The sequence below is a fragment of the Dermatophagoides farinae genome, chromosome 2, assembly GCF_024713945.1.
Source record: "Dermatophagoides farinae isolate YC_2012a chromosome 2, ASM2471394v1, whole genome shotgun sequence".
Classification (NCBI taxonomy): domain Eukaryota; kingdom Metazoa; phylum Arthropoda; class Arachnida; order Sarcoptiformes; family Pyroglyphidae; genus Dermatophagoides; species Dermatophagoides farinae.
The window spans coordinates 1,214,916-1,236,415 of NC_134678.1; the positions used below are offsets into that span (position 1 = coordinate 1,214,916).

At 30.5% G+C, this 21,500-nt stretch overlaps 5 protein-coding genes across 7 annotated transcripts; 3 read left to right on the forward strand and 2 right to left on the reverse strand.

Moving 5' to 3' along the window:
* kdn (citrate synthase) lies at window positions 1-3,188 on the forward strand. 2 transcript variants are annotated; one of them, XM_075736068.1, is made up of 6 exons: window positions 1-719; window positions 1,123-1,215; window positions 1,287-2,089; window positions 2,152-2,383; window positions 2,451-2,660; window positions 2,732-3,188. In XM_075736068.1, exons 2-6 carry the CDS (start codon window positions 1,213-1,215, stop codon window positions 2,894-2,896), a joined length of 1,413 nt encoding a protein of 470 aa, XP_075592183.1. In that variant the 5' UTR covers window positions 1-719; window positions 1,123-1,212; the 3' UTR covers window positions 2,897-3,188. The 2 variants fall into 2 exon arrangements, with proteins under 2 accessions (XP_075592183.1, XP_075592184.1); XM_075736069.1 differs by having other exon boundaries at window positions 390-913.
* A 206-nt stretch (window positions 3,189-3,394) lies between these two features.
* Window positions 3,395-4,860, forward strand: LOC124499764 (coenzyme Q-binding protein COQ10 homolog A, mitochondrial). Its single transcript, XM_047063724.2, has 2 exons — window positions 3,395-3,843; window positions 3,907-4,860. Exons 1-2 carry the CDS (start codon window positions 3,587-3,589, stop codon window positions 4,349-4,351), a joined length of 702 nt encoding a protein of 233 aa, XP_046919680.2. The 5' UTR covers window positions 3,395-3,586; the 3' UTR covers window positions 4,352-4,860.
* Window positions 4,665-8,411, forward strand: LOC124499774 (coiled-coil domain-containing protein 6). 2 transcript variants are annotated; one of them, XM_075735849.1, is made up of 5 exons: window positions 4,717-5,261; window positions 5,340-6,248; window positions 6,316-6,586; window positions 6,655-7,057; window positions 7,117-8,411. In XM_075735849.1, the coding sequence occupies exons 2-5, from the start codon at window positions 5,796-5,798 to the stop codon at window positions 7,706-7,708; spliced, it is 1,719 nt and encodes a 572-aa protein (XP_075591964.1). In that variant the 5' UTR covers window positions 4,717-5,261; window positions 5,340-5,795; the 3' UTR covers window positions 7,709-8,411. The 2 variants fall into 2 exon arrangements, with proteins under 2 accessions (XP_046919693.2, XP_075591964.1); XM_047063737.2 differs by having other exon boundaries at window positions 4,665-6,248.
* Window positions 8,412-8,850: 439 nt separating this feature from the next.
* Window positions 8,851-9,850, reverse strand: cold (coiled). Its single transcript, XM_047056007.2, has 5 exons — window positions 9,681-9,850; window positions 9,487-9,612; window positions 9,353-9,417; window positions 9,169-9,282; window positions 8,851-9,094 (listed from the first exon to the last, which is right to left on the reverse strand). Exons 1-5 carry the CDS (start codon window positions 9,760-9,762, stop codon window positions 9,008-9,010), a joined length of 474 nt encoding a protein of 157 aa, XP_046911963.2. The 5' UTR covers window positions 9,763-9,850; the 3' UTR covers window positions 8,851-9,007.
* Window positions 9,851-10,035: 185 nt separating this feature from the next.
* LOC124499775 (uncharacterized) lies at window positions 10,036-10,866 on the reverse strand. The gene is made up of 2 exons (XM_075735851.1): window positions 10,719-10,866; window positions 10,036-10,651 (listed from the first exon to the last, which is right to left on the reverse strand). Exons 1-2 carry the CDS (start codon window positions 10,771-10,773, stop codon window positions 10,128-10,130), a joined length of 579 nt encoding a protein of 192 aa, XP_075591966.1. The 5' UTR covers window positions 10,774-10,866; the 3' UTR covers window positions 10,036-10,127.
* Window positions 10,867-21,500: the final 10,634 nt, after the last annotated feature.

Genomic DNA, 21,500 nt, shown 5'->3' on the forward strand with positions numbered 1-21,500 from the left:
GATATGGTTGTGTGTCTGTGTTTTTGTTTTCATATATTGGATTTGACATTGTTTTATGCAGAAAAAAACACCTTTGTTTTTTTTTCGTTCGATTAAGCAACAACAACAACAACCAAAAAAAAAGACGTAAACAGGTGTATTGTATGAAAAAAAAATTAATTTCCAAATTATTAATATGACAAAATGTAAAAAAATAAAAATAAATTTCGAAATCATCAAATAAAGAAAAAAAAATTTAACCGGCATTACCATCATCAATTCTATTGCTAATAGCATAGAATAATGTTTATAGAAAAATTCATATCATAAAAGTAGTAGCATAGAAATATGTTGAATTGCAAAAAAAATCGAATATAGAATCCATTCATAAAGTATGTATCGGATGATACAACGTCCTTGTTTGCCTTGTTCGAAACAAACAAACAAAAAAAAAAAAAGTTCGACCTGAACATTGTATCAAACATACATTACGCTTAACAATATTTATATTATATTTATAACACGACATTATCCTCAACCAAGAACGACGGCCACGAAAACGATCATCATCATCATCATCATCATTTAAAACAACGATCAACAGAGAGTAGCCAATCCATAATATTTTCAATCAAGTTTTTTCCGCTTTATACAGTGTATCGATTAATCTCTTTCTCTCTCTCTCTCTCTTTTTCTTGAAAGAAGACGACAACATCGATTACAAACCAGCAGCAGTGGTGGTAAACGTCATCATGATCATTGATGTTGATCATAATCTTAATTTTTAAATATTAAATTTTGAATCATACTAGCCGCATATTATTATTACCCCCATACATATACATCAATTGATCAGTTACTTTTTTTTCATTGTTATTTGAATATCTAATTTTTTTATTTAAAACAGGAATTTTTTCACCCGTTTCTTTTTCAGGTGACCTTTTAATTTTAATTATTATTTTTACCCATGTGAACAGGAATCTTTTTTCTTTTATTCATTTTGATTTGATTAGATTTCTGGTACATTTTTTGTTTAGTATCTATAAACCAACCGCTTTGACACACACACACACACACAGATGAATTAATTTTACTGTTTTATTCATGATTCTAATTAACATTTTTCGTTTTTTTTTCAAACAGTTCAGTGTTCCTTCAACTTAAATATTTTTTTTGTTGTTGTTGTTCTATTTCTAATTTGTTGTTATTTTTTTTTTGTTCAAAATCAACATAATGGTAAATATTTCAATATTCATGATTCATTCAAAATTAATTCTTTTTTTTTTTTTTTTGAAATTATCAATTAGTCTATGCTTTGTCGACGATTATTTCAGGTCAATACAACAAATGGCCTACCTGCAGCATGCGTTAATTATGCATCGGCTCGATTTGTTAGTAATCCTTCGGAAAGTACCGATTTGAAAGGTATTATGGCAAAGAAAATTGTTGAACATCAACGACGTGTAAAAGAATTTCGTGCTGCATTCGGTAACAATGTTATTGGTGAGATTGCCATCGATCAAGTATATGGCGGTATGCGTGGTCTCAAAGCATTGGTTACTGAAACTTCGTATCTTGATCCTGAAACTGGTATCTCATTTCGTGGTTATTCGATTCCTGAATGTCGTGAAAAATTACCACAAGCACCTGGTGGTGAAGAACCATTACCCGAAGGTCTTTATTGGCTTTTATTAACCGGTGATATACCGAATAAACAACAAGTGGAAACAATTTCCAAACAATTTGCCGCTCATGCCGATCTACCATCACATGTTGTGACAATGTTGAATAATTTTCCATCAAATCTCCATCCAATGTCTCAATTTAGTGCCGCAATAACTGCTTGTAATACTGAATCATTGTTCGCTAAAGCATATGGTGAAGGTGTCAACAAAGCAACATATTGGGAATATGTTTATGAAGATGCCATTCGTTTGATAGCTAAATTGCCGACTATTGCTGCAACTATTTATCGTAATCTTTATCGGGATGGATCATCGATTGGTGCTATTGATCCAAATAAAGATTGGTCAGCCAATTTCACAACAATGCTTGGTTTCAATGATCAAGTATTTACAGATTTGATGCGCCTTTATTTGACTATCCATAGGTTTGTTATCTATTTGGTTCATTGATTTAACATTGAATCATTAATTGAATTTATTTATTTAGTGACCACGAAGGAGGAAACGTCAGCGCCCATGCAGTTCATCTTGTCGGTTCTGCTCTATCTGATCCTTATCTATCATTCGCTGCTGGTATGAACGGTTTGGCTGGACCATTGCATGGATTAGCCAATCAAGAAGTATTGGTCTGGTTAACCAAATTACAGAAAGAACTTGGTGACAATGTTAGTGATGAAAAAATGAGCGAATTTGTATGGAAAACATTGAAAAGTGGTCAGGTAAAATACATTAACGTCAATATCCTAATATGACATGAAATCAAATCTTTATTTTTCGATCAAAAAGGTTGTCCCTGGTTATGGTCATGCTGTATTACGTAAAACCGATCCACGTTATACTGTTCAACGTGAATTTGCACTCAAACATTTACCTGATTATCCAATGTTTAAACTTGTGGCCCAAATCTATAAGACAGTACCGCCAATTTTGTTGGAACTTGGTAAAGTGAAAAATCCATGGCCCAATGTTGATGCCCATTCCGGTGTACTTTTGCAGGTATATTTACAATGTTTGGAATTTTATAAAATGTGATGAAATATTATATTGATATATTCTATTTGTGACAGTACTATGGACTAAAAGAGATGCAATACTATACTGTATTATTTGGTGTTTCACGTGCTCTTGGTGTTATGGCATCATTAGTTTGGGATCGTGCACTTGGTTTACCAATCGAACGGCCTAAATCAATGACTACGGAAGGTTTACAAAAATTGGTTGGCGCTTTGTAGAAAACACATAATCACCACATTTCGAAAAATCATCATTATTGTGTGTATGTGTGGAATGAAAACAAAGTCATCGAATGTGTATAAGAAATAGAAAAATTCAACAACTTTTTTTTTGTTTATTTAGATGGTAAAAAAAAATACAGCAAAAATTGTTAAAAAAACAACAACAACAACAGCTCCTATTATATTTATCTTCATATCCCCGGTCCATGAATGTTCCGGTTGTATTAATACTTATAAATTATTAAAAAAAAAAAAAAAATGAATAATAAGAATCTCAGTAAAACAAAAATGAATTTGAATTGTTTCAAATAATAATTTGTTCCATATGTAGAAAATAATTCCGTGTGTGTGTGTGGGTTTTTTTTTCGTTTGTTATCGTTTCGTATTAAATAACTGTATATAAATCAACCCCCAAGAATTAAATGTCGAATGCTGTTTTTCGAGGACAAATATTAGGACAAATTGTTGACGCATGTGTATAAATAGTTTGTCATTTTTCAGTGTTTGTAATAAAAAAAAAATAATAAATCAACGAAAACATCTGTATGCGCGACGACTTTTTTTTTTTTTGGTTATCAATTTCAATTTCAATTATTATTGATCAGCGTTTTTTTTTTCATTTGGTACATTATTTTGAAAATTCTTATGACAAGAATTTGATTCAAACACGTGCAACACAAATACGATATGAGACGTACAATATTGATATTTATACGAAATAATCTTATAAGTCATCATCATCATCATCATTCTTTTAGACAACAACAACATTTAAAAATGATTTCACAATTGATAAATAGACATAATAATAACAACAACAACATTGTTCAATTGCAATATCGATCATTTTTTGATCTACCATTTCAATCATCACCATCGGAAGATTTTAATGATAATAATAATAAAAATAATCGTCAAGAATTTACTGATCAACGAATTGTTAGGTAATGATGAAGGACTAATAATTTAATTTTTCATTTTAAGTAAATTTTATTTTTCTCCATTAGATTTACAAAAACACAGATATACAATGTTGTCGCCAATGTTGATGATTATGAACAATTTTTACCAAATTGTTTGGAATCAACAGTTTTATCACGTTCACCTGATCGTATGGAAGCTGAATTAGTTGTTGGATTTCCACCATTGATAACTGAAAAATATACATCCATCATTTATCTGGATAAACCGAATCGTGTACTGGTGAAAGGAATGAATAGTACAATATTAAAATATTTAGAATCAGAATGGAAATTTGAAGAATTGAATGCAAAACGAACATTAGTAACATTTAATGTTACATTTGAATTTCAATCAACCATACATTCACGTTTTATGAGTCTGTTTTTTGATGATTTTACCAAGAAAACAATGAAAGCATTTCTAGATCGTGCATATATCATCTATAGTGCTGATCCATTATATTTTGATGATGATGGTGATAAATCTTAACAATTTTTAATTTTTTTTTCTTCCCTCATACACACTCATCAAGTTATCATTTAATTTCGTTTTTGTTTTTTTTTGGTTATTGAATTTTAGGATGGCAACATATATGTTATATATTTTTTTATAAATAAGAAAATTGTACATGTGTGTGATTGAATTATGTGATAAAAAAAAATTAAAAAACAAAAAAAAATTAAAATTAAAAAATTCTTTTTTTTATGCTCATTTTCAATCATTGGCAAAAGATGGCACTACTAGATGTGTGTAAAATGGAATTTATGATGGGTCTTTTTTTTGCTGCTGCAGCTGGTATTTTTTTTTTTGTATTGAATGGGCTCGACTTTTACATTCTTTTTTATTATTATCGGCGTTTGGTGTTTGTTCGGTTGGTTGGGTCTTTCTCTCTCTCTCTCTCTATTTTGCTCATCCATCTTTATTCAAGCTTCAATACATACAGAAAAGATAGATCCATTGAATTTTCAGTGTCCCGAACAAAAAAAAAAAAAAATAAATACACGAAGACAGTGTGCTCACAAACAAATCAAGACCATTTTTTGTTGTACTCTTCGTGTCTCTTATTTTTTGTATATACCCACATATATCATCAATCAAACAACGTCACATTATATAATACACACGCGATTTTTTTTTTGATGGACAAAAAAAAATTGACAGAAGCCGAACCATACACAAAAAAAAATCCCATAAGGCTTAAATGGTTGTGTTTGTGACTGTGCTGACATTTAATGAATGAGAACAACAAAAAAAAATTTTGTCATCATCGAAATTATTAATACACACACAAAAAACAAAAAAAAAATCTGATAAATTCCATATTCAAATTCAACTCTATATATGTGTTTATAATATATCGACGATCATATACGAAAGAACAGTGACATTTATTTTTACAGTATAAATATTGATGATGATTTTGATGTTTATTTTATTTTATTTTATTTTTTTAATTTCTGCAATTCATTTTTCATAGGAAAAATTATTCTTTTGTTTCCATCATCATTGAATCGATTGAATTTGTTTCCCTCATTTTTTTTTTATATTATTATTTTTGATGATGATGATAATTGTTTATTGATTGATTTATTTTTATCATCATCATCATAATCGATTGAAAGTTTATGTGTTTATCACAACAACAACAATATAATTTTGTTTTTGCTTCGTTTTTTTTTGTGTGTGTGTATGTGAAATCTAAAATGTCATTTACCATTTGTTGTTCATAATAACAAAACAACAATTTTTGTGCTTCATTTTTTTAATTTCTTTTTTGATTGTTCGTCTTGATTGTTTTATAATATAATATAATCGAAAATCAAAAGAACAAAAATTAACAAATTGTTTTTTTGTGTGTGTGTGTGTGTGCATGATTTGTTTTTGAATTTTGAATATTTAAACAAACAAACAAACAACAATAATAATAAAAAAAATGGCTGATTCATCCGAAGGTCAAATGGATGGTGTATCATCATCATCATCGATGTTAGCATCACCTATAGCAAGTCGTTCATCATCATTTATGACACCATCACCACCACCACCATCAACTACAAATATATCGGCCGCTGTATCACCATCGATTTCTATATCAAATCCATCAATGGAACGTTTGGAACAAGAGAATCGTGTATTTAAAATTGAAATTGAAACATTAAAATTACGTATAAAAAGTTTAACTGAAGAAAATAAATCATTACGTCGTGCATCGGTATCCATTCAAGCTAAAGCCGAACAAGAAGAAGAATACATTTCGAATACATTGTTGAAACGTATTCAAACATTGAAAAAAGAAAAAGAAACATTGGCACTCAATTATGAACATGAAGAAGAATGTCTAACTAATGATTTATCACGTAAATTGAATCAATTACGTGCTGAAAAGGTAAATTTTGGTAATTTACTTGGTTTTTTTTAATTATTTTTTTCCCTGAAAACATTATTGGTTTCAGGTTCAATTGGAACATACATTGGAACAAGAACAAGAAGCATTGGTAAATAAATTGATGCGAAAGATTGAAAAATTGGAAAATGAAACCATTCGAAAACAGAATAATTTGGAACAATTACGACGTGAAAAGATTGAATTGGAAAATACATTGGAACAGGAACAAGAAGCATTAGTGAATAAACTATGGAAACGTATGGATAAATTGGAGAATGAAAAACGTGATTTATATGAAAAACTAGAAACTTTTAGTGCAGCTAGTGGATGTTCAATGAGTATGTGTCTTGATTATAATGATGGAATTTTTTTTTTAAATCAAATGTTATTTTTTTTCAATGTTTAGACGAAACTTCGAATCAATCATCATCATCGTCATCGATGCAAATGACTCCCGCTCAATCGCCTGGACCACCACAACCAATGAGCCCGATGAATAACAACAGTGGTGGAACGGCAGCCATTTGTTCACTTGGTTCTAATATGAATAATAATAATTCTTCATTGATGATGAATGAACAACGTGTAAGCTGTATGTGTGATCCACATCAATTGACGAATCATGTAAAATTACTTCGTAGTGAAGTAATGAAACTACGTAATCGTCTTCAAATAGCCGAAAAAGAACATAATGAAAAAATGGCTCTTTTTGAAAAAGAAGAACGTGAACAAAGAGAACAAAATGTTCGTCTACAACGAAAACTACAAATGGAAATTGAAAGACGTGAACGTTTATGTCGCCATTTAAGGTTGTTTTAAACAATTTGAATTTTCTTTAAAAAATAATTTATATTTTTTCACATTCTAGTGAATCTGAATCATCGCTTGAAATTGATTTCGATGAACGTCATGTATCGAATGAGAATATTTTACCTACACCAAGTTCGTCGAATGGTCGACAACGAACATTATCATCGCCAGTACCAATGAATGTTGCAATGTCACCACAGGCAAAAGCACCACCACCGACACCATTGGCAATTTCATCACCAATTAGCCACGAACAATTGATGCCACGACCAATCAGTCCAATTAGTCGTCATAAGACTGTTTGCTGTCCAAAATGTGGCCATTCATTTTTGGCTTCAATTGGATCATATACTAATTTGTTTGCAAACAGTAGCATTACAACGGCAAGCCAACATCATCATTCATCATCACCAATGAATGTATTTTCGCAGCCAATTTTCACTAACCATCATCAACAACAACAACAACAACATCATCATCATCATCATCATAATCAGTCAACAGCAACAACAACAACGACAACAGCTCTTCATCATCAATCACTTCGTTCTGCCACATCAATTGAAAATGTTACTATGCATGGTTCAAATAATGATGATGATAATAACAACAACAAAGGTGACAATGTTCAAATGGATTCCGATTTATGATATGATTGAGAAGAATTTGGATTTTTTTTTTCTCAACTTTATAATGAGCTGTAAAAAAACACATATATTTTTTTCATGTTTATTTGTGATAATTGTCAATCATTCACCATTGATGATGATGATTATGATTTGTCTGTTGTCTATTTTCAAGTGATATTTTTTTTCTTTTTCTTCACCTAATTAATTTGATCGAAAATATTTTATCATAAAATAACCGTATTATGATTTCTTCTTCAACACACACACACACACACGCAGACACAAAAATACCATTTTTAAACATTTTGAAAAACAGGTGTTTTGTTTTGGATGATTTAGTCAGAGAATAATGATTGTAGAAGAATTCATCAACACACAAACACATGAACATTCATTTTTGGATTATATTTTAAAGCTACAGATTAAGATTTAGTTTTGGATTTGGGAAAAAAACATTTTTTTTTTGTTTACTATGAAAATCCCAAGAAAAAAGAAAAAAATTTTTATTTTCATCATTTTGGAGTGTCTACAACAAATAATACATATTGATTGTGTTTTATTTATAAATTGATTTACTTGTTACACACATCAACCAATATCCCCACTTATACATACAAGGTGATTTATATGTTCATTTTTTTCGTTCATTAAACAAACAAAAAAAATTTTGGAATAAACAAAAAAAAACAGATGTATTTACAATCTATGATAACTTATTCATATCGTGATTCTTCATGTTGAATTTTTTTCGATTGTTTGATTGGAACATTATCCAATTCATGGATGCCAAGTAAACGCAACGTTCCCAATGTCATCACTACGGATCCAATGAATGCTGATGCAAATACAGATAATTTATTTGCGGTTGGAATATTTCGTCGTTGAAATGAATAATAGATAATATAACTACCAAGACCGATTAGGCCACCACCACCAATCATACGACATTGAAAACAATCTTCATAACCAGATTCCGGTGTTGTTGATGATGATGAACGATAATTAAAGATACGATCCAACATTATGATGCAATAATAATAATAATAATGGTATATATAATCCACGATCGAAAATAAAAACATGTGATGACAAGATTCGACCAAAAATGTCACGTACTTTATGTTTGACTCTTTTTTTTATGAAAAAATTAAAATAAAAACAATTTTTTCAAATTATAACCCTTATTCGAATATATTTGGTAAATTTTAATTTCAATAAAAAAAAATGCAAAATGCAAAATGAATGTGAATTATGTACGATTAACAAATTACAAATATGAATGAATGTATATAAATAATACTGTGCAATTGGACATTATGGCTATCTGAAATATGTGACAATTGTAATAAAGGCAGCAATCGAAACGATAATCATGACCATATTGCCATGAATGGTCGAAGTTCCAAGCTATATATGTGGCGAGAAAAGAAAAAAAAATGAAAATTGAATCATCAAATTGTAGAATAATGATGATGACTTACAGTAATGTAATAATTACATCGATCACCAGTACAACATTCAACACATTCCCAATCATTATACCAGATACGATCACAACGACGACTGGAATTTTCACGTGCTTCCTGACATTGAGCCTGTATTTTTGGTTTTAAAAAAATGAAAATTTAAGATTTGATCAGCGATGCTTTTTTCTGGCAAATTTACCAAAGTTGTACATCTTTTCGATATATAATATTGTTTCTGTCCAGTTGGATCCCAATAAGGTGTACCTAAATTGAATAATGAACAGAACAATATGAAAAATGTTGGATAATAATGTGTAAACATAAAAAACTTACTTCCCCATCGAACAACAGTCATACAGCTATTATCATCTAGATTACAAGTACGAACAGTACGAATACATTTACCATTATTATCTTCTTGATTATTGCATACATAACATTCATAACTGGTTACCATTGCTAAATTAATAGATGAATAATATATTGATATCATTGATAAAATGAAAAAAAAAAAATTTTCCACTTACATTGAAAATTACAGAATATTGCAAATAGCAACAGGTAAGAATAATTGAATTTATTTGAATCCATTATCATCATCATCATCATTGATGACAATCAATCTCAGCTACCATATATGACAAGCTATTATGGATGCTAAACACACACACACACACAAACACATCATTCGAATGAACAAAAATTGACTCAACAACAAATAAACCAAGGTAGGTTGGTAGCACAAACATACACACACAGAAATAGCAGCAATTTATTCACCTGCCACACCAGATAAACATACACACACACACACACACATGTATGAATAAACGAACTCATCATTTGATGGTTGTCATGGTAACTTGTTTCAAAAAAAAAAAATTCAAATTTTATTAAATTCATTCATTCATTCATATCCGGTGCATACAATAAAACATTGAATTACAATTTATTAAAAATTTGATTTGATTTAATTACACCTCTATAATCAAAATACCATTACTGCCAGTATGACCACCACCAGCTTGACCACTACCGCCGCCATGGTTACCACCAGCCTGACCCCCACCACCACCGCCATGATTACCACCATTTTGTTCACCGCCACCACCACCATGATTACCACCAGCCTGACCCCCACCGCCGCCATGATCACCACCATTTTGTTCACCGCCACCACCGCCGCCATGATCACCACCATTTTGTTCACCGCCACCATCACCATGATTACCACCAGCCTGACCCCCACCGCCGCCATGATCACCACCATTTTGTTCACCGCCACCATCACCATGATTACCACCACCGTTGTTACCTTGATTATTTTCTTCTTCGGTTACAATTTTCCTTACACCAATTCGTAATGGAATTTCTCGGCCAGTCTGTTTATCGGTCACTAAAATATTTGGTAAATTTATTGCACTTTGTGCTGGAAGTGCACGGCCATTAATCAATATCATAATATCGTAGTAATTATCTGGACGACCAAATCTGCTTCCTGTTTTAATAGTGTTGAAATTGATGGTAAGAAAAAAAAGTCATGTCCATAATAAATGAATTTTTACCACAGATTGGATCCCATACAATAATGAACAATACGATGATTAGTGCAAATTTCATTTTTTTTTTTTTTTTTTTTTGGAAATTACACACACAGAATAAAATTCAAAATGACTAATTCTAATCAATGAAAAATGATCACTATTTATATGAAAATCACATCAGATTTACTTGTTGTTTCAAGCGATTAATAATCATCAAATAATTTCATTTTATTTACCCAACCACTGAATAATCACCGAAAAAAAAAATTTGCAGACAGGTGGTACACATCCAATCAATGAAATAATTGGATTTTTTTTGAAAGAAAAAAAAATTTAATTACATATTAATTGATTGATCAAAAAAAAAAAATTTTTTATTTTTTTAATTTCATCCAATAGATGGCGCACGATTGGTGAATATTTGAATTTTAAAATTTTTTTTCACGAAAACAAAAAACAAAACAAAACAAAAAAATTCATCAAATATGCAAAACAAAAAGTCAACTTACCAGCATGTAATAATTAGCTTAAAATGTTCATAAGTTAATTATCATCTAATGTTTCGGCATTCAATTATTGATGATGATAATGATAATGGTGGTTGATAATTAATCTTCATCACCACCACCACCGCCAACCACCATTGGCATTATTGAATCTCGATTTAAAATCATGATCATCATCATCATCATTCCATATTAAATGGTTCAAATGGAAACATTAATGCCATGTATCTAATGGTAAGGTAAGTTTACTTTGTATGAATGTCGGAATATTTTTTTTTCCTATTGTGTATTCTCTACAATTCCTTTTATTTTTTAGCTTTTGTTTGTTGACCAACCAAGAAAAAAAAGAGAAAAGAAGAAAAGAGAAGAAAAAATAAAGTGTGAGGTCTCTTTTCTTGTTTTTCCATTGGCCAGTCTTTCATTTCAATGGCCAATTTTTTTTTTTTTTTTTTTTGATAATCGCCGCCAATGCATACATATACAACGCAACGATGAAAGACGACGGTCATCATCTTTTGTTGTAAAAAGAATTTTTTTTCAAAAAAAAAAAAATGATCTCTTCATCATCGATCGATCTCTATCGATTGATAGAGGTCCATTTCACAAAAATAATGGTAATTCAAAAAAAAGGCGACGATCTTGGTGGTCATCATCATCATCATCATCATTGGTATGTATAAACGTGTTTCTAATATGTCTCTTTCTTTTAACACAATACAACCAAACGAAAAAAAAAACATATACACACACACACACACAAAAACAACAACAACAACAAACACAATTTTTTTTTTTTGGTTCTTTTGGTCACGTTTTTCTTTTACCTTTATTTCTGAAGAGATAAAATCATCTTGAACATGATGATGATGATGGTGATGATCACAATAAATTCCAAACAAACACCAATGAATTGACAATAACAAATAATAGTTTGGTTCCTTCTTGTTTTTTTTTGTCTATCGGTTCGTTGGTTGTTGGTTCGTTTTATGGCCCAAAATTTTTTTTTTTTTTTTTTGATTAATTCAAACAAACATCATGATCATATCTCCGTTATCTATATATACAAAACATGATGGGTACACATTCATCTTCATTAAGACTAAATTGTCCCGGTTTTTGGCTGCTGGCCTTTTATAAACTTTTCGGCATTTTTTTTTTCTTTCTCTTCAATTGATCGATTATTATTATTATGATTATTGAAAGGTATCGATCGATATGCTCAGAACCCCCCCGCCTCAGTTCTCATACCATGAATGGATTATCAATTTCAAAATAGCAGTAATTTTCTCTCCATCTCTCTCTCACTCTCTTTTTATACCATAGTTGTGAATGAACTTTCAATACCCGTGATTTTTTTTTTTGTTGTTTAGTCATTGATTATTATTCTGGATAATGGCATGTTATAGATACACGAATAATAATTCAAAAAAAAAAATGGTGCAAAAGCAAATTATCTATTTCTATTTTCAATCATTCATTGTGGCGGCAATATCTATATATACATTTCGCGCTTCTGTTCTCTATCTATGCTATCACCTGAGAATCATCATTGTGATCATTTTGGCCCTGGTAAATAGTTCATTATAATGATACACACACATACACATACAGACACAAGAACTAGTCGATTCTTTAATATTTGTTTTTCTTTCTTTCTTCTTCTTCTTTTGATCATTGGAATGTGCCATTTTCATCATCATCATCATCAGATGATGATGATCTGTAAGCATTTCTAATGTGAATATCACGAATATAATCACGATGTTGATTGACGAAGATGATGATGATGATGATGATGATGAACTTTTAATAATCGTAACATTGGAACAAAATAGTGGTGATGATGATGATGATGACCACAAAAGTCAATTACAGGCTTCAACACACATACACTATTGATGTTGATGATGATCATTACCAATCCGGATGGTACAAAATCTTAAATTCAAACGAATTTCTCTTTCTCGAACATATTCATTTAGAAGCGTTGATGTCTTCATTAAGATTTGGCCACGTTTTTTTTTCTTTAGCCATCACACACACACACACACACACACACATTACACGGTCATGGTCGTCGTCGTTGTTGCTGTTGCTGTTGATGATGATGATTATGATGTATATTCTCTTTGCATTAGCTGCCGATTCTTTTTTTTTTCATCTGATTATTGACTTGAGATTGAAATTCAAATTTTTTTTTTATTATTTTCAATCAAATCTTGGTATGTGTTTTGTGTGTGTGTGTGTGTGTCTGAGCGCGTCAATTTTGGGTGGTCTTTTTTTTCTACTCTCTTTTGGTTTGTTTAGATCACCCTTACAAATAGCATCATCATCATCAGATTTGATCAGATCAAAGAGAGAGAGAGAGAGAGAGATTGAATTGTCTGACCAATCAGAAATCAACTTTCTCAAGTTTTTTTTTTCGTTTTGTTTTGTTGAGCCTTTCGTGATCGGATCAGATTTTCTATGCATGATGATGATTCCAATCTAGCTAACTAACTAAATGACCAAATATTGCGCGAGCGCGCGAGTAAAGAATTTCAAATTGGAATTCAAATGCAACCAGAAAAAAAATCAGCCGACCAACCAACCAACCACATTGTGGCCAACAATAACGAATAACGAAAAAATGAAAAACATCTGGTTTACTTTTATATATATAAACGAACTTTGATCTTATAGTCCAAGTTAAATGATTATTAAATGAGAGATAAATTGGTCGATGAACTTGTTGTTGTTGTTGTTTTTTGTTTTGGTTGTTGTTGTTGTTGTTGTTGGCATTCATGAATGAATATGGAAAACTTTCATTACTAACAACAAGAAGAAATTGAATGAATTTTTGTCGTCGTTTTTGTTGTTGTTGTTGTTGTTGTTTTGTTTTGTTTAGCTAATAAATAATAATTACCTCTCAACTATGCTACTTACTCGAGAGAAAAAAAAATCTTGTTGATGGTAAAATTGATTCGAAAAAAAAATTTTTTTTTTTATCATCTGCAACAAAATTATCATATAAAATTGGTCGATTTGAATGAAGATTGTCGCAACAAAAAAAAAAAAAAAAAAAGTGAAAAAGAGTCAGTTAGTCGCCAGCTATTAAAAAAAAACCAGTCATGATTCATCCTAGATAGGTGCTAACAACAACCATCATCATCAGGAAGCAACAGAGATTGATGTCAATTGTCATCATCATCGTCACCGTCATTTAATGTCTTATCATCCATGATGATGATGATGATGATGATGATGATTAAACATAATGGGTCACCCATAGTCAAAGGTTACTGGTTTTTACCGGTCAATTATTCATTTTTTTTTTTTGATGAAAGATTTATGAAATAAGATTAGACCATCATCATTCACTATGAAAATTGTCGACAAATATAAAATGAATGAATGAATGAATGAAATGAACCAAAAAAAAAAAAAAAAAATTGTCAAAATGAATATAAATCTTGTCGGTATAATTTTTCAATTGCACATTTAAATGGATGAAAATCTTAAAAATTACCTCACAATTGATGTTGATCTTATCTATTTCAGGTCACAAGGTGTTGTCATCTCTGTGATGATGATGATGATGATGATGGCCATTGGCCATTGGCAAATCAAATATTTAAATTTTTTTTTCTCACACACACACAGAGAGAGAATTTTTTTTGCAATACTGAAAATGATAATTCCGTTGTTCAATGTTTATGGCCATTTGTCTACCATGTGTGTGTGTGTGTGTGTATGTTTTGATTTTGTTTATTTTTTCAATTATCGACTTTTGTATTTTTTTTTGTTTTTTGTTTTTTTTTGAATTTTCTATTTACACAAGGTGTAGGTATCGATTACCTTTACTACTAATGGCCGGGTCTGTCTTTTTTTTTGTCGCCGATCAAATACATATGATGATGAATGAACGGAAAAATGTCAAAGACACACACACATGAGGTACAATAAAAGAAAAACAATTTTCAATCATTGAGACACCGGCTAAATGTTTTTTTTGTGTTTCTCACAGTTCTTAACAACAACAACAACAACAACAACAAAACGATCATCGATCGATCTCTATCGATCGATTGTTGATTGACCGCATCGTTTTTAAAAAAAAAAATTTCCAACTGTGTGTGTCATGTAAATTTAAAAAAAAATCAAATTATTTCATTGAATTTAACAGAAACAAATACACTGATAATGATTATCCATAATGATCATCATCATCATAACATCTCACATCACATGCCACACACACACACACACACACACGCATCTTGCTAGCTTGGTCAATTTGTGTCCAGGTAATAATGGTAAAAAAAACAAGATCAAATCCACAGTCACTGCTTATAATAAATGCTCTTATTTATGACCAACTATGACTATGACCAAGATACAAATTCTGTCTTTCTCTATTAGATTGGTTGTGATATGATTTCAGCCAAAAAAAAAAACACTAAATAATGATAACGAATATGTGTGTGTGTGTGTGATATTTTATCAAATTTTTTCAGCATCTCTTGCTGTGTTTGTGTGTGTGTGTGTGTCCAAATTGATTGTTTGATTTTTTTTTTTGTTTATTTGATAGGATCGATGAACAACAAGAAAACAATCGATACATTGATTTTGGAATTAAATCAATGAAAATAATCGACATTTAAAATTAAATGCCGACAATATCAACGACGACGATGGTGGTGGTAGTGGTGGTGGTGACCACCATCGCGATTTATGAAATGAAAAAAAAGTAAAAACAAGAAAAATGGTGTGAAAAGTATCGCCTTCGATGTTCACGATGATCATCATCTTCATTATTATTCTATTGATCATATCAAACAACAACAACAATGATGATGATGATGAGTGATCATGTTTTTTGTGTGTATCTCACTGATGATGATGGTCGATGTTATGAAGAATTTGTAACTATTTTCTCCCTCACACATACACAATCTTTATTCGTTTTTTTTTTTTTTTTTTTGCTTAAAATACAATGACTTTATTCCTTGTCCGAGACATACAGACACATGTGTGCATTTAGGCCAAAAGATCACGCGATCGTGTTAAATGCGAATTAAATTAAATTAAACATAATAACAGGTTACCAATGAAAAAAAAAAATTTTTTTTTCTTTTTTTTTGAAAGAATGAACAAAGATATTTTCTTGGTGGTAGTGTGGACACACACGCAGATCATCATCATCATCATAACCATCAATCGGACAATCAAACAATAGCGAAATTCTGTGGTACACGCACACACACACACACACTCTCTCTCTCTCTCTCTCTCTCTCTTTCTCTAATGTTTGTAACACAGGCCTTTGGTCCAGAGCCGACCTTTAGTAGTTTTTATTTTTTTTTAAAGTTAAATCAAGTTAAATTGACATCTCCATCCATTCATTGACTGCTGCTGCTGCTGTTGCTGTGTGTGGACCACCACCTTTTGATCGCACATTCTGAGTTGTTGTTACCTGTTGTTGTTGTTTAGTGGAAAAGTAAAAAAAAAAAATTTCCTAATTACATATTGTTTGTATGCGTGCCTTGTGTGTGTGTGTGTGTTTCACTCACTAGGTATCATCCAAATGAAGAACTTTGAACAATTTCTCTCTCTCTCTCAATCTTTGACCTGACCTACCGCACATTTGAAGAATTACATGAAAAAAATGTTTTTTTTTTCTTTTCTTCATTTGTTGTTCCGAACATTTTTCCACCTTGATCATCATTGATGATCAATAATAATGATGATGATGATGATCGAGGTTGTAACCAAAAAAAAAAATCGAAAATCAAATCAATACATTGATGATTGGAATTTCCAGAAAAAAATGAAATGAAATCATCAAAACAATCGCTAAACTAAACTGAACAAACAGAACAGAACAGAACATTGCATTTTACATTTGCAATTTTTCTCTCACTATTTGTTTGTTTTTGGAAATTTGAAAATCCGATTTTTTTTTCGTTCTCTCATCATTGATCTGTTTACCTTATAGATTCATTTATGGTAATAAAAACCATCGGAACACACACAAACATCGGATTTTTTTGCTGTTCATGATGTAAACTGATCAATGATTATTTTGATTTGATCACATCACATTTCATCAGATCAGATCAATTGATGATGATCAAATATAATATATATATATATAAATATCAAGTTTAAACATCGATCATAAAACAAAAGAGCTTTTTACTTGTAAAAAAACAAAACAAAACAAAACAAAAAAATTTTATGATTGATAAATTGTGCCATAACATTTCAAATTTTTTTTTTATTGAAAATTTAAATATCTAAATTATCGTATGAGGGAGATAGAGAAGAATGGCGGTAGAGGGTAGGAGGGGGGTGGAAATAGTTGATAAGAACATCCTGCACTTTGTCAATTTGTGTTTGTTTGTTTGTTTGTTTGTTTTGACAATGATTCATTGTTGAGTGTTTTTTTTTTTGTTCATATCTGTTGATGATTTGATGACAATCAGAACAAGAAACAACAGGTTTCAGAATCTATTCATTTGCATATACATTTGAATAATTGAATAATGATGATGATTGACATAAAGATAAAGAAAAAGAAAAAAGAAAAATTAAGTGTCATCATGATGAACAAATGTCAACAAACAAACAAACAAACACAATATTATTATGTAATGATAATGTTGATGAACATGACAAGATAATCGATTGACATATGCTGTGTGTGTGTTTCGTTTGTTTTTTTTTTTTTTAACATCCGCAATTTGCTTTTTTATTATTTTCATTTTTTTTAAAGTAAAAAAAAAAACCCAGGAGAAAAAACATTTACCATCCAATCTGGTGTGGTATCCTTGTTGTTTTCTTTTTTCATATTTCAGTGATTTATGAATATTAAAAAAAAAAAACATCTGTCCAAGTAAGTGTGTACCCTATAGGTGTATGAACGTGGTCACAAAAAAAAACGTGTGTCTATGTGTTTTTTTTTTTAGGTTTTCATTGCTTTTTTTTTGTTCTTGGGTTGGTTAGCTAGCTAGTTAGTTAGTTAGTTATACCTCATTAGCATCAGTCAGATTTTTGTTTTACTGTATTTATGATGTATACACGCGAATTTCATGTCATATTCAATTCAATTTTTTTTTGTCGTCGTCGTCGTCTCTTTCTCTCTCTCTAGTTTGAATAATATGGCCATAAATAAATCGATCATCGCCATCTTTATTATATATGAATGGGATGTGTGCATATATGCACATCCATATAACCAATGGCGAACAAAATATGATGCTGATTTTTTTTTATCCATAAAAAAAACGAAAATTGAATGTGAATTACATTACTATATTTTACAACAACAATTCACAGAAATGTGCTAAAAAAAAAAATTAAATCACCATTTCATTCATTCATTGAAATAAGCCAAGTGTATATTTCAAAACTAATAACGACATTCAAAAGAAACGAAAAAAAAAACGAGAGAATAAACCGGACAGGTCTATAAGAATAATGTGTGTGTGTGTGTTTAGTGTGTTTAGTGTTTCGTTTTTGCTGTTGTAAGTAATCCCTTTTTGTTCTTGTTGTGGCAATGAACATTGAATTTTTTTTTTTGTCCATAAATAATTGCCATTTTAAAAAAAAATAAAGAATAAAATTGATGCTTAATTTTAGCGAACAAAAAAATGAAAAGAAAACATTATCATCATCAATGGATGGTAATGTTGGTTTAGCCTTGTTGAATATGTTTGTAGAAAAAACAAAATTAGCCATCTAAATCAAATATTATGACAATTTACAACAAGACATTATCTTTCTTGTGCTGGCTGATTTGATTCTATGACTTTTAATGTTTTTTTTTCTCATTCACTTGAAGTGTCCATATGGTTTTTTTTTGTTTAGGTGCTAAAAGTATCCGAATAGCCACTCGAATTGCTTGTGTGTGTGTGTATACGTGCTTGTCAAAATTGAATTTTCGTTTTCGTTTTGTTTTGTTTTTGTTTAATTCAAAAATTTCAAGTGCTAGTTCTTTTTCGGTTTGTTTGTTTGAATGAAAATACAAGTGGATACAAATGCGATGTAAATATTTCCGTTATTGTTGAATAATGGAAACGAAAAAACACAACGAATTTTTGTTTTTTAATCCACAACTTTCACTTTTTGTGTGTGTGGAAATGAAATTTTTTTTTTATTATTTTCACAAAGATTAATGTGTATCAAATTGCATCGTTTCCATTATCATTGGTATAAAGTTTTGTTGTTGTTGTTTTTTGTATTTTGGTCCATATGTCGTGGTTTTGTTCCATTTTTTTTCTCTCTTCGCATTTTACCGGTTTATTTAAACAAACAACAACAAATTGATACAAATTAGGCCAACCAATTTCAATATATGTAATCTAAAATAAAATGTCCATTAGCTCCTGTCGACAGCCTGTTGTAGTTTTGTTATCTTTTTTTTTTTTTTTTTAGCCGACAAACAATGATAATCTGGCTGTTTGATATATTTTTTTTTCTTTTCATTACCATCCAAATCAATCAATCCAATACCTTGTCGTGATATATTTATATGTTGATTGATAAGAAAAAAAAAGATTGGTGAAAAGAATCTTTTGATTGAACTTTTTATCGATATTTTCGATAGAATGTTTTTTTTTTTGTTTGTTACATTCAAGTCAATGGTCCATTCATGTCCATGATCAATGGCAATTGTGGAATATGAATAAATCGGATTTATCTTGTTCCATTCGTGGGGGGTGGTGGTGGTGGTGGTTGCAGTGGTGGTTCAGCAGCAACAACAACAACAACCATGACAATAGACGGCTATAAATTCGGTTTATGAAACATTTCAACAACCAAAATTTGAATAAAAAGTACTTGATTCTTATTATTCAATGTAATCGAAGAGAATGTGGCCAAACAAAAATTTACCGAATAATAATAATAATCCAGCAGTGAAAATATTAAGCCGCTAATAATAATCAATCGATCGAGTTCATCGAGTACTCTCTCTCTTTCTCTCTCTCATATGACGGCTAAATCTTCGAAAGAAAAATTTTTTATTATTATTATTATTCACAATAAGTGAAAGTTAACAAATTGAGAGCATTTGAGTTATTTGAATCAATCGACCGAATCAACCGATAAAGAGAAAGAGCGAAAAAAAAATCCGAATTGAGAAGCAAGAAAAAAAAACGGTGGCTGATAGTCGGTAAATATGTGTGTGTGTGTGTGTTTGTATGTTTGTTTCGGTTAGTTTTCACTGATTATGACGATGATGATGATGATGATGATGTCTCCTTGTCAATGTCAGTATTTAGGTATTTAGTTTTTTTTGTGTGTATATGCGTGTATGTGTGTATTATAAAAGTAATCAAGCGTTAAATAGGGCTTATGAATATAGGTAGTGTGGCCAAACAAAAAAAAAAAAAAAAATGATCGTCTTTAATGTCCCAAACAATCATCTATATCTATCTAGCTATAGAATATAATAGATAGCAGTCAGTCATTCAGTCAGTCAGTCAGTCAGTCGGCTAGATAATTTCAATTTTATGAGCATTGGCTAGCCACCAATAAGTTTATACATATGTTTTGTCACTATGTTGTTTATACGTGTTTTATTTATGTTTATGCGTGTGTGTGTGTGTCCAGTCGCAATATATATTGACCATCAGCAGCAGCTATAATATATATGATAACAATGTCACCAGACATTTAATGTGTGAGGAAAAATGTCGTGGTTTTTTGTTGTTGTGAAAAACAAACTCATCTCCCATAAATACTTGAAGAATAAAAGCCGCCTTTTTTTTAACTTGATAATTAAGAATTTGATCATGTTTTTCATCATGTTTATGCATCTTTTTTTCTGTTTTTTTTTCAATTTTCAATTTTAAATTTACAATCAAAAATTAGGCCCACTATTCCTCCTCCTCCTCTCAATCTATAGGTTTGGCCTAATATATTTTCAAAGCAAATTAGCCGGTTTTTCCCTCTGGCATCTTTTTTTTTTGCATGTATGTATGTAATCAATATTTGAACATTTGAGGGAAAATTACACGCACTCATCATCATCTATCATTCTAACACGTTCACCTTTCACATATATGTTGTTGTTGTTGTTGTATCACCGACACTTTTTATTTGTTGAACATCTAAAACACAACACCAAATGAAAACGTACTACTACTAATTCAGTTATCAAACATTTTCAAATTTTTTTTTTCTTTCTTTCTTGGCCATAATAACACTAAATATAAATGAAGAAAACAACAACAACAACAACAACGCAATAGGTAACTATTCAATTAGTCGCCTAGTCAAGAGAGAGAGAGAGAGAGAGAGAGAGACCTAC

Excerpts from the sequence above, each read along its gene's own strand:
- kdn (XM_075736068.1), top strand. Across the intron at positions 2,090-2,151 it reads CTTTATTTGACTATCCATAG|TGACCACGAAGGAGGAAACG; the intron begins GTTTGTTATCTA and ends TTATTTATTTAG. Across the intron at positions 2,384-2,450 it reads AAACATTGAAAAGTGGTCAG|GTTGTCCCTGGTTATGGTCA; the intron begins GTAAAATACATT and ends TCGATCAAAAAG.
- LOC124499764 (XM_047063724.2), top strand. The coding sequence starts at position 3,587 with ATGAGACGTACAATATTGATATTTATACGAAATAATCTTATAAGTCAT. Across the intron at positions 3,844-3,906 it reads ACTGATCAACGAATTGTTAG|ATTTACAAAAACACAGATAT; the intron begins GTAATGATGAAG and ends TTTCTCCATTAG.
- LOC124499774 (XM_047063737.2), top strand. The coding sequence starts at position 5,796 with ATGGCTGATTCATCCGAAGGTCAAATGGATGGTGTATCATCATCATCA. Across the intron at positions 6,587-6,654 it reads AGCTAGTGGATGTTCAATGA|ACGAAACTTCGAATCAATCA; the intron begins GTATGTGTCTTG and ends TTCAATGTTTAG. Across the intron at positions 7,058-7,116 it reads CGTTTATGTCGCCATTTAAG|TGAATCTGAATCATCGCTTG; the intron begins GTTGTTTTAAAC and ends TTCACATTCTAG.
- cold (XM_047056007.2), bottom strand. The coding sequence starts at position 9,762 with ATGATGATGATGATGATAATGGATTCAAATAAATTCAATTATTCTTAC. Across the intron at positions 9,613-9,680 it reads AATATTCTGTAATTTTCAAT|CAATGGTAACCAGTTATGAA; the intron begins GTAAGTGGAAAA and ends CTATTAATTTAG. Across the intron at positions 9,418-9,486 it reads GACTGTTGTTCGATGGGGAA|GTACACCTTATTGGGATCCA; the intron begins GTAAGTTTTTTA and ends TATTCAATTTAG.
- LOC124499775 (XM_075735851.1), bottom strand. The coding sequence starts at position 10,773 with ATGAAATTTGCACTAATCATCGTATTGTTCATTATTGTATGGGATCCA. Across the intron at positions 10,652-10,718 it reads TGTATGGGATCCAATCTGTG|GAAGCAGATTTGGTCGTCCA; the intron begins GTAAAAATTCAT and ends CTATTAAAACAG.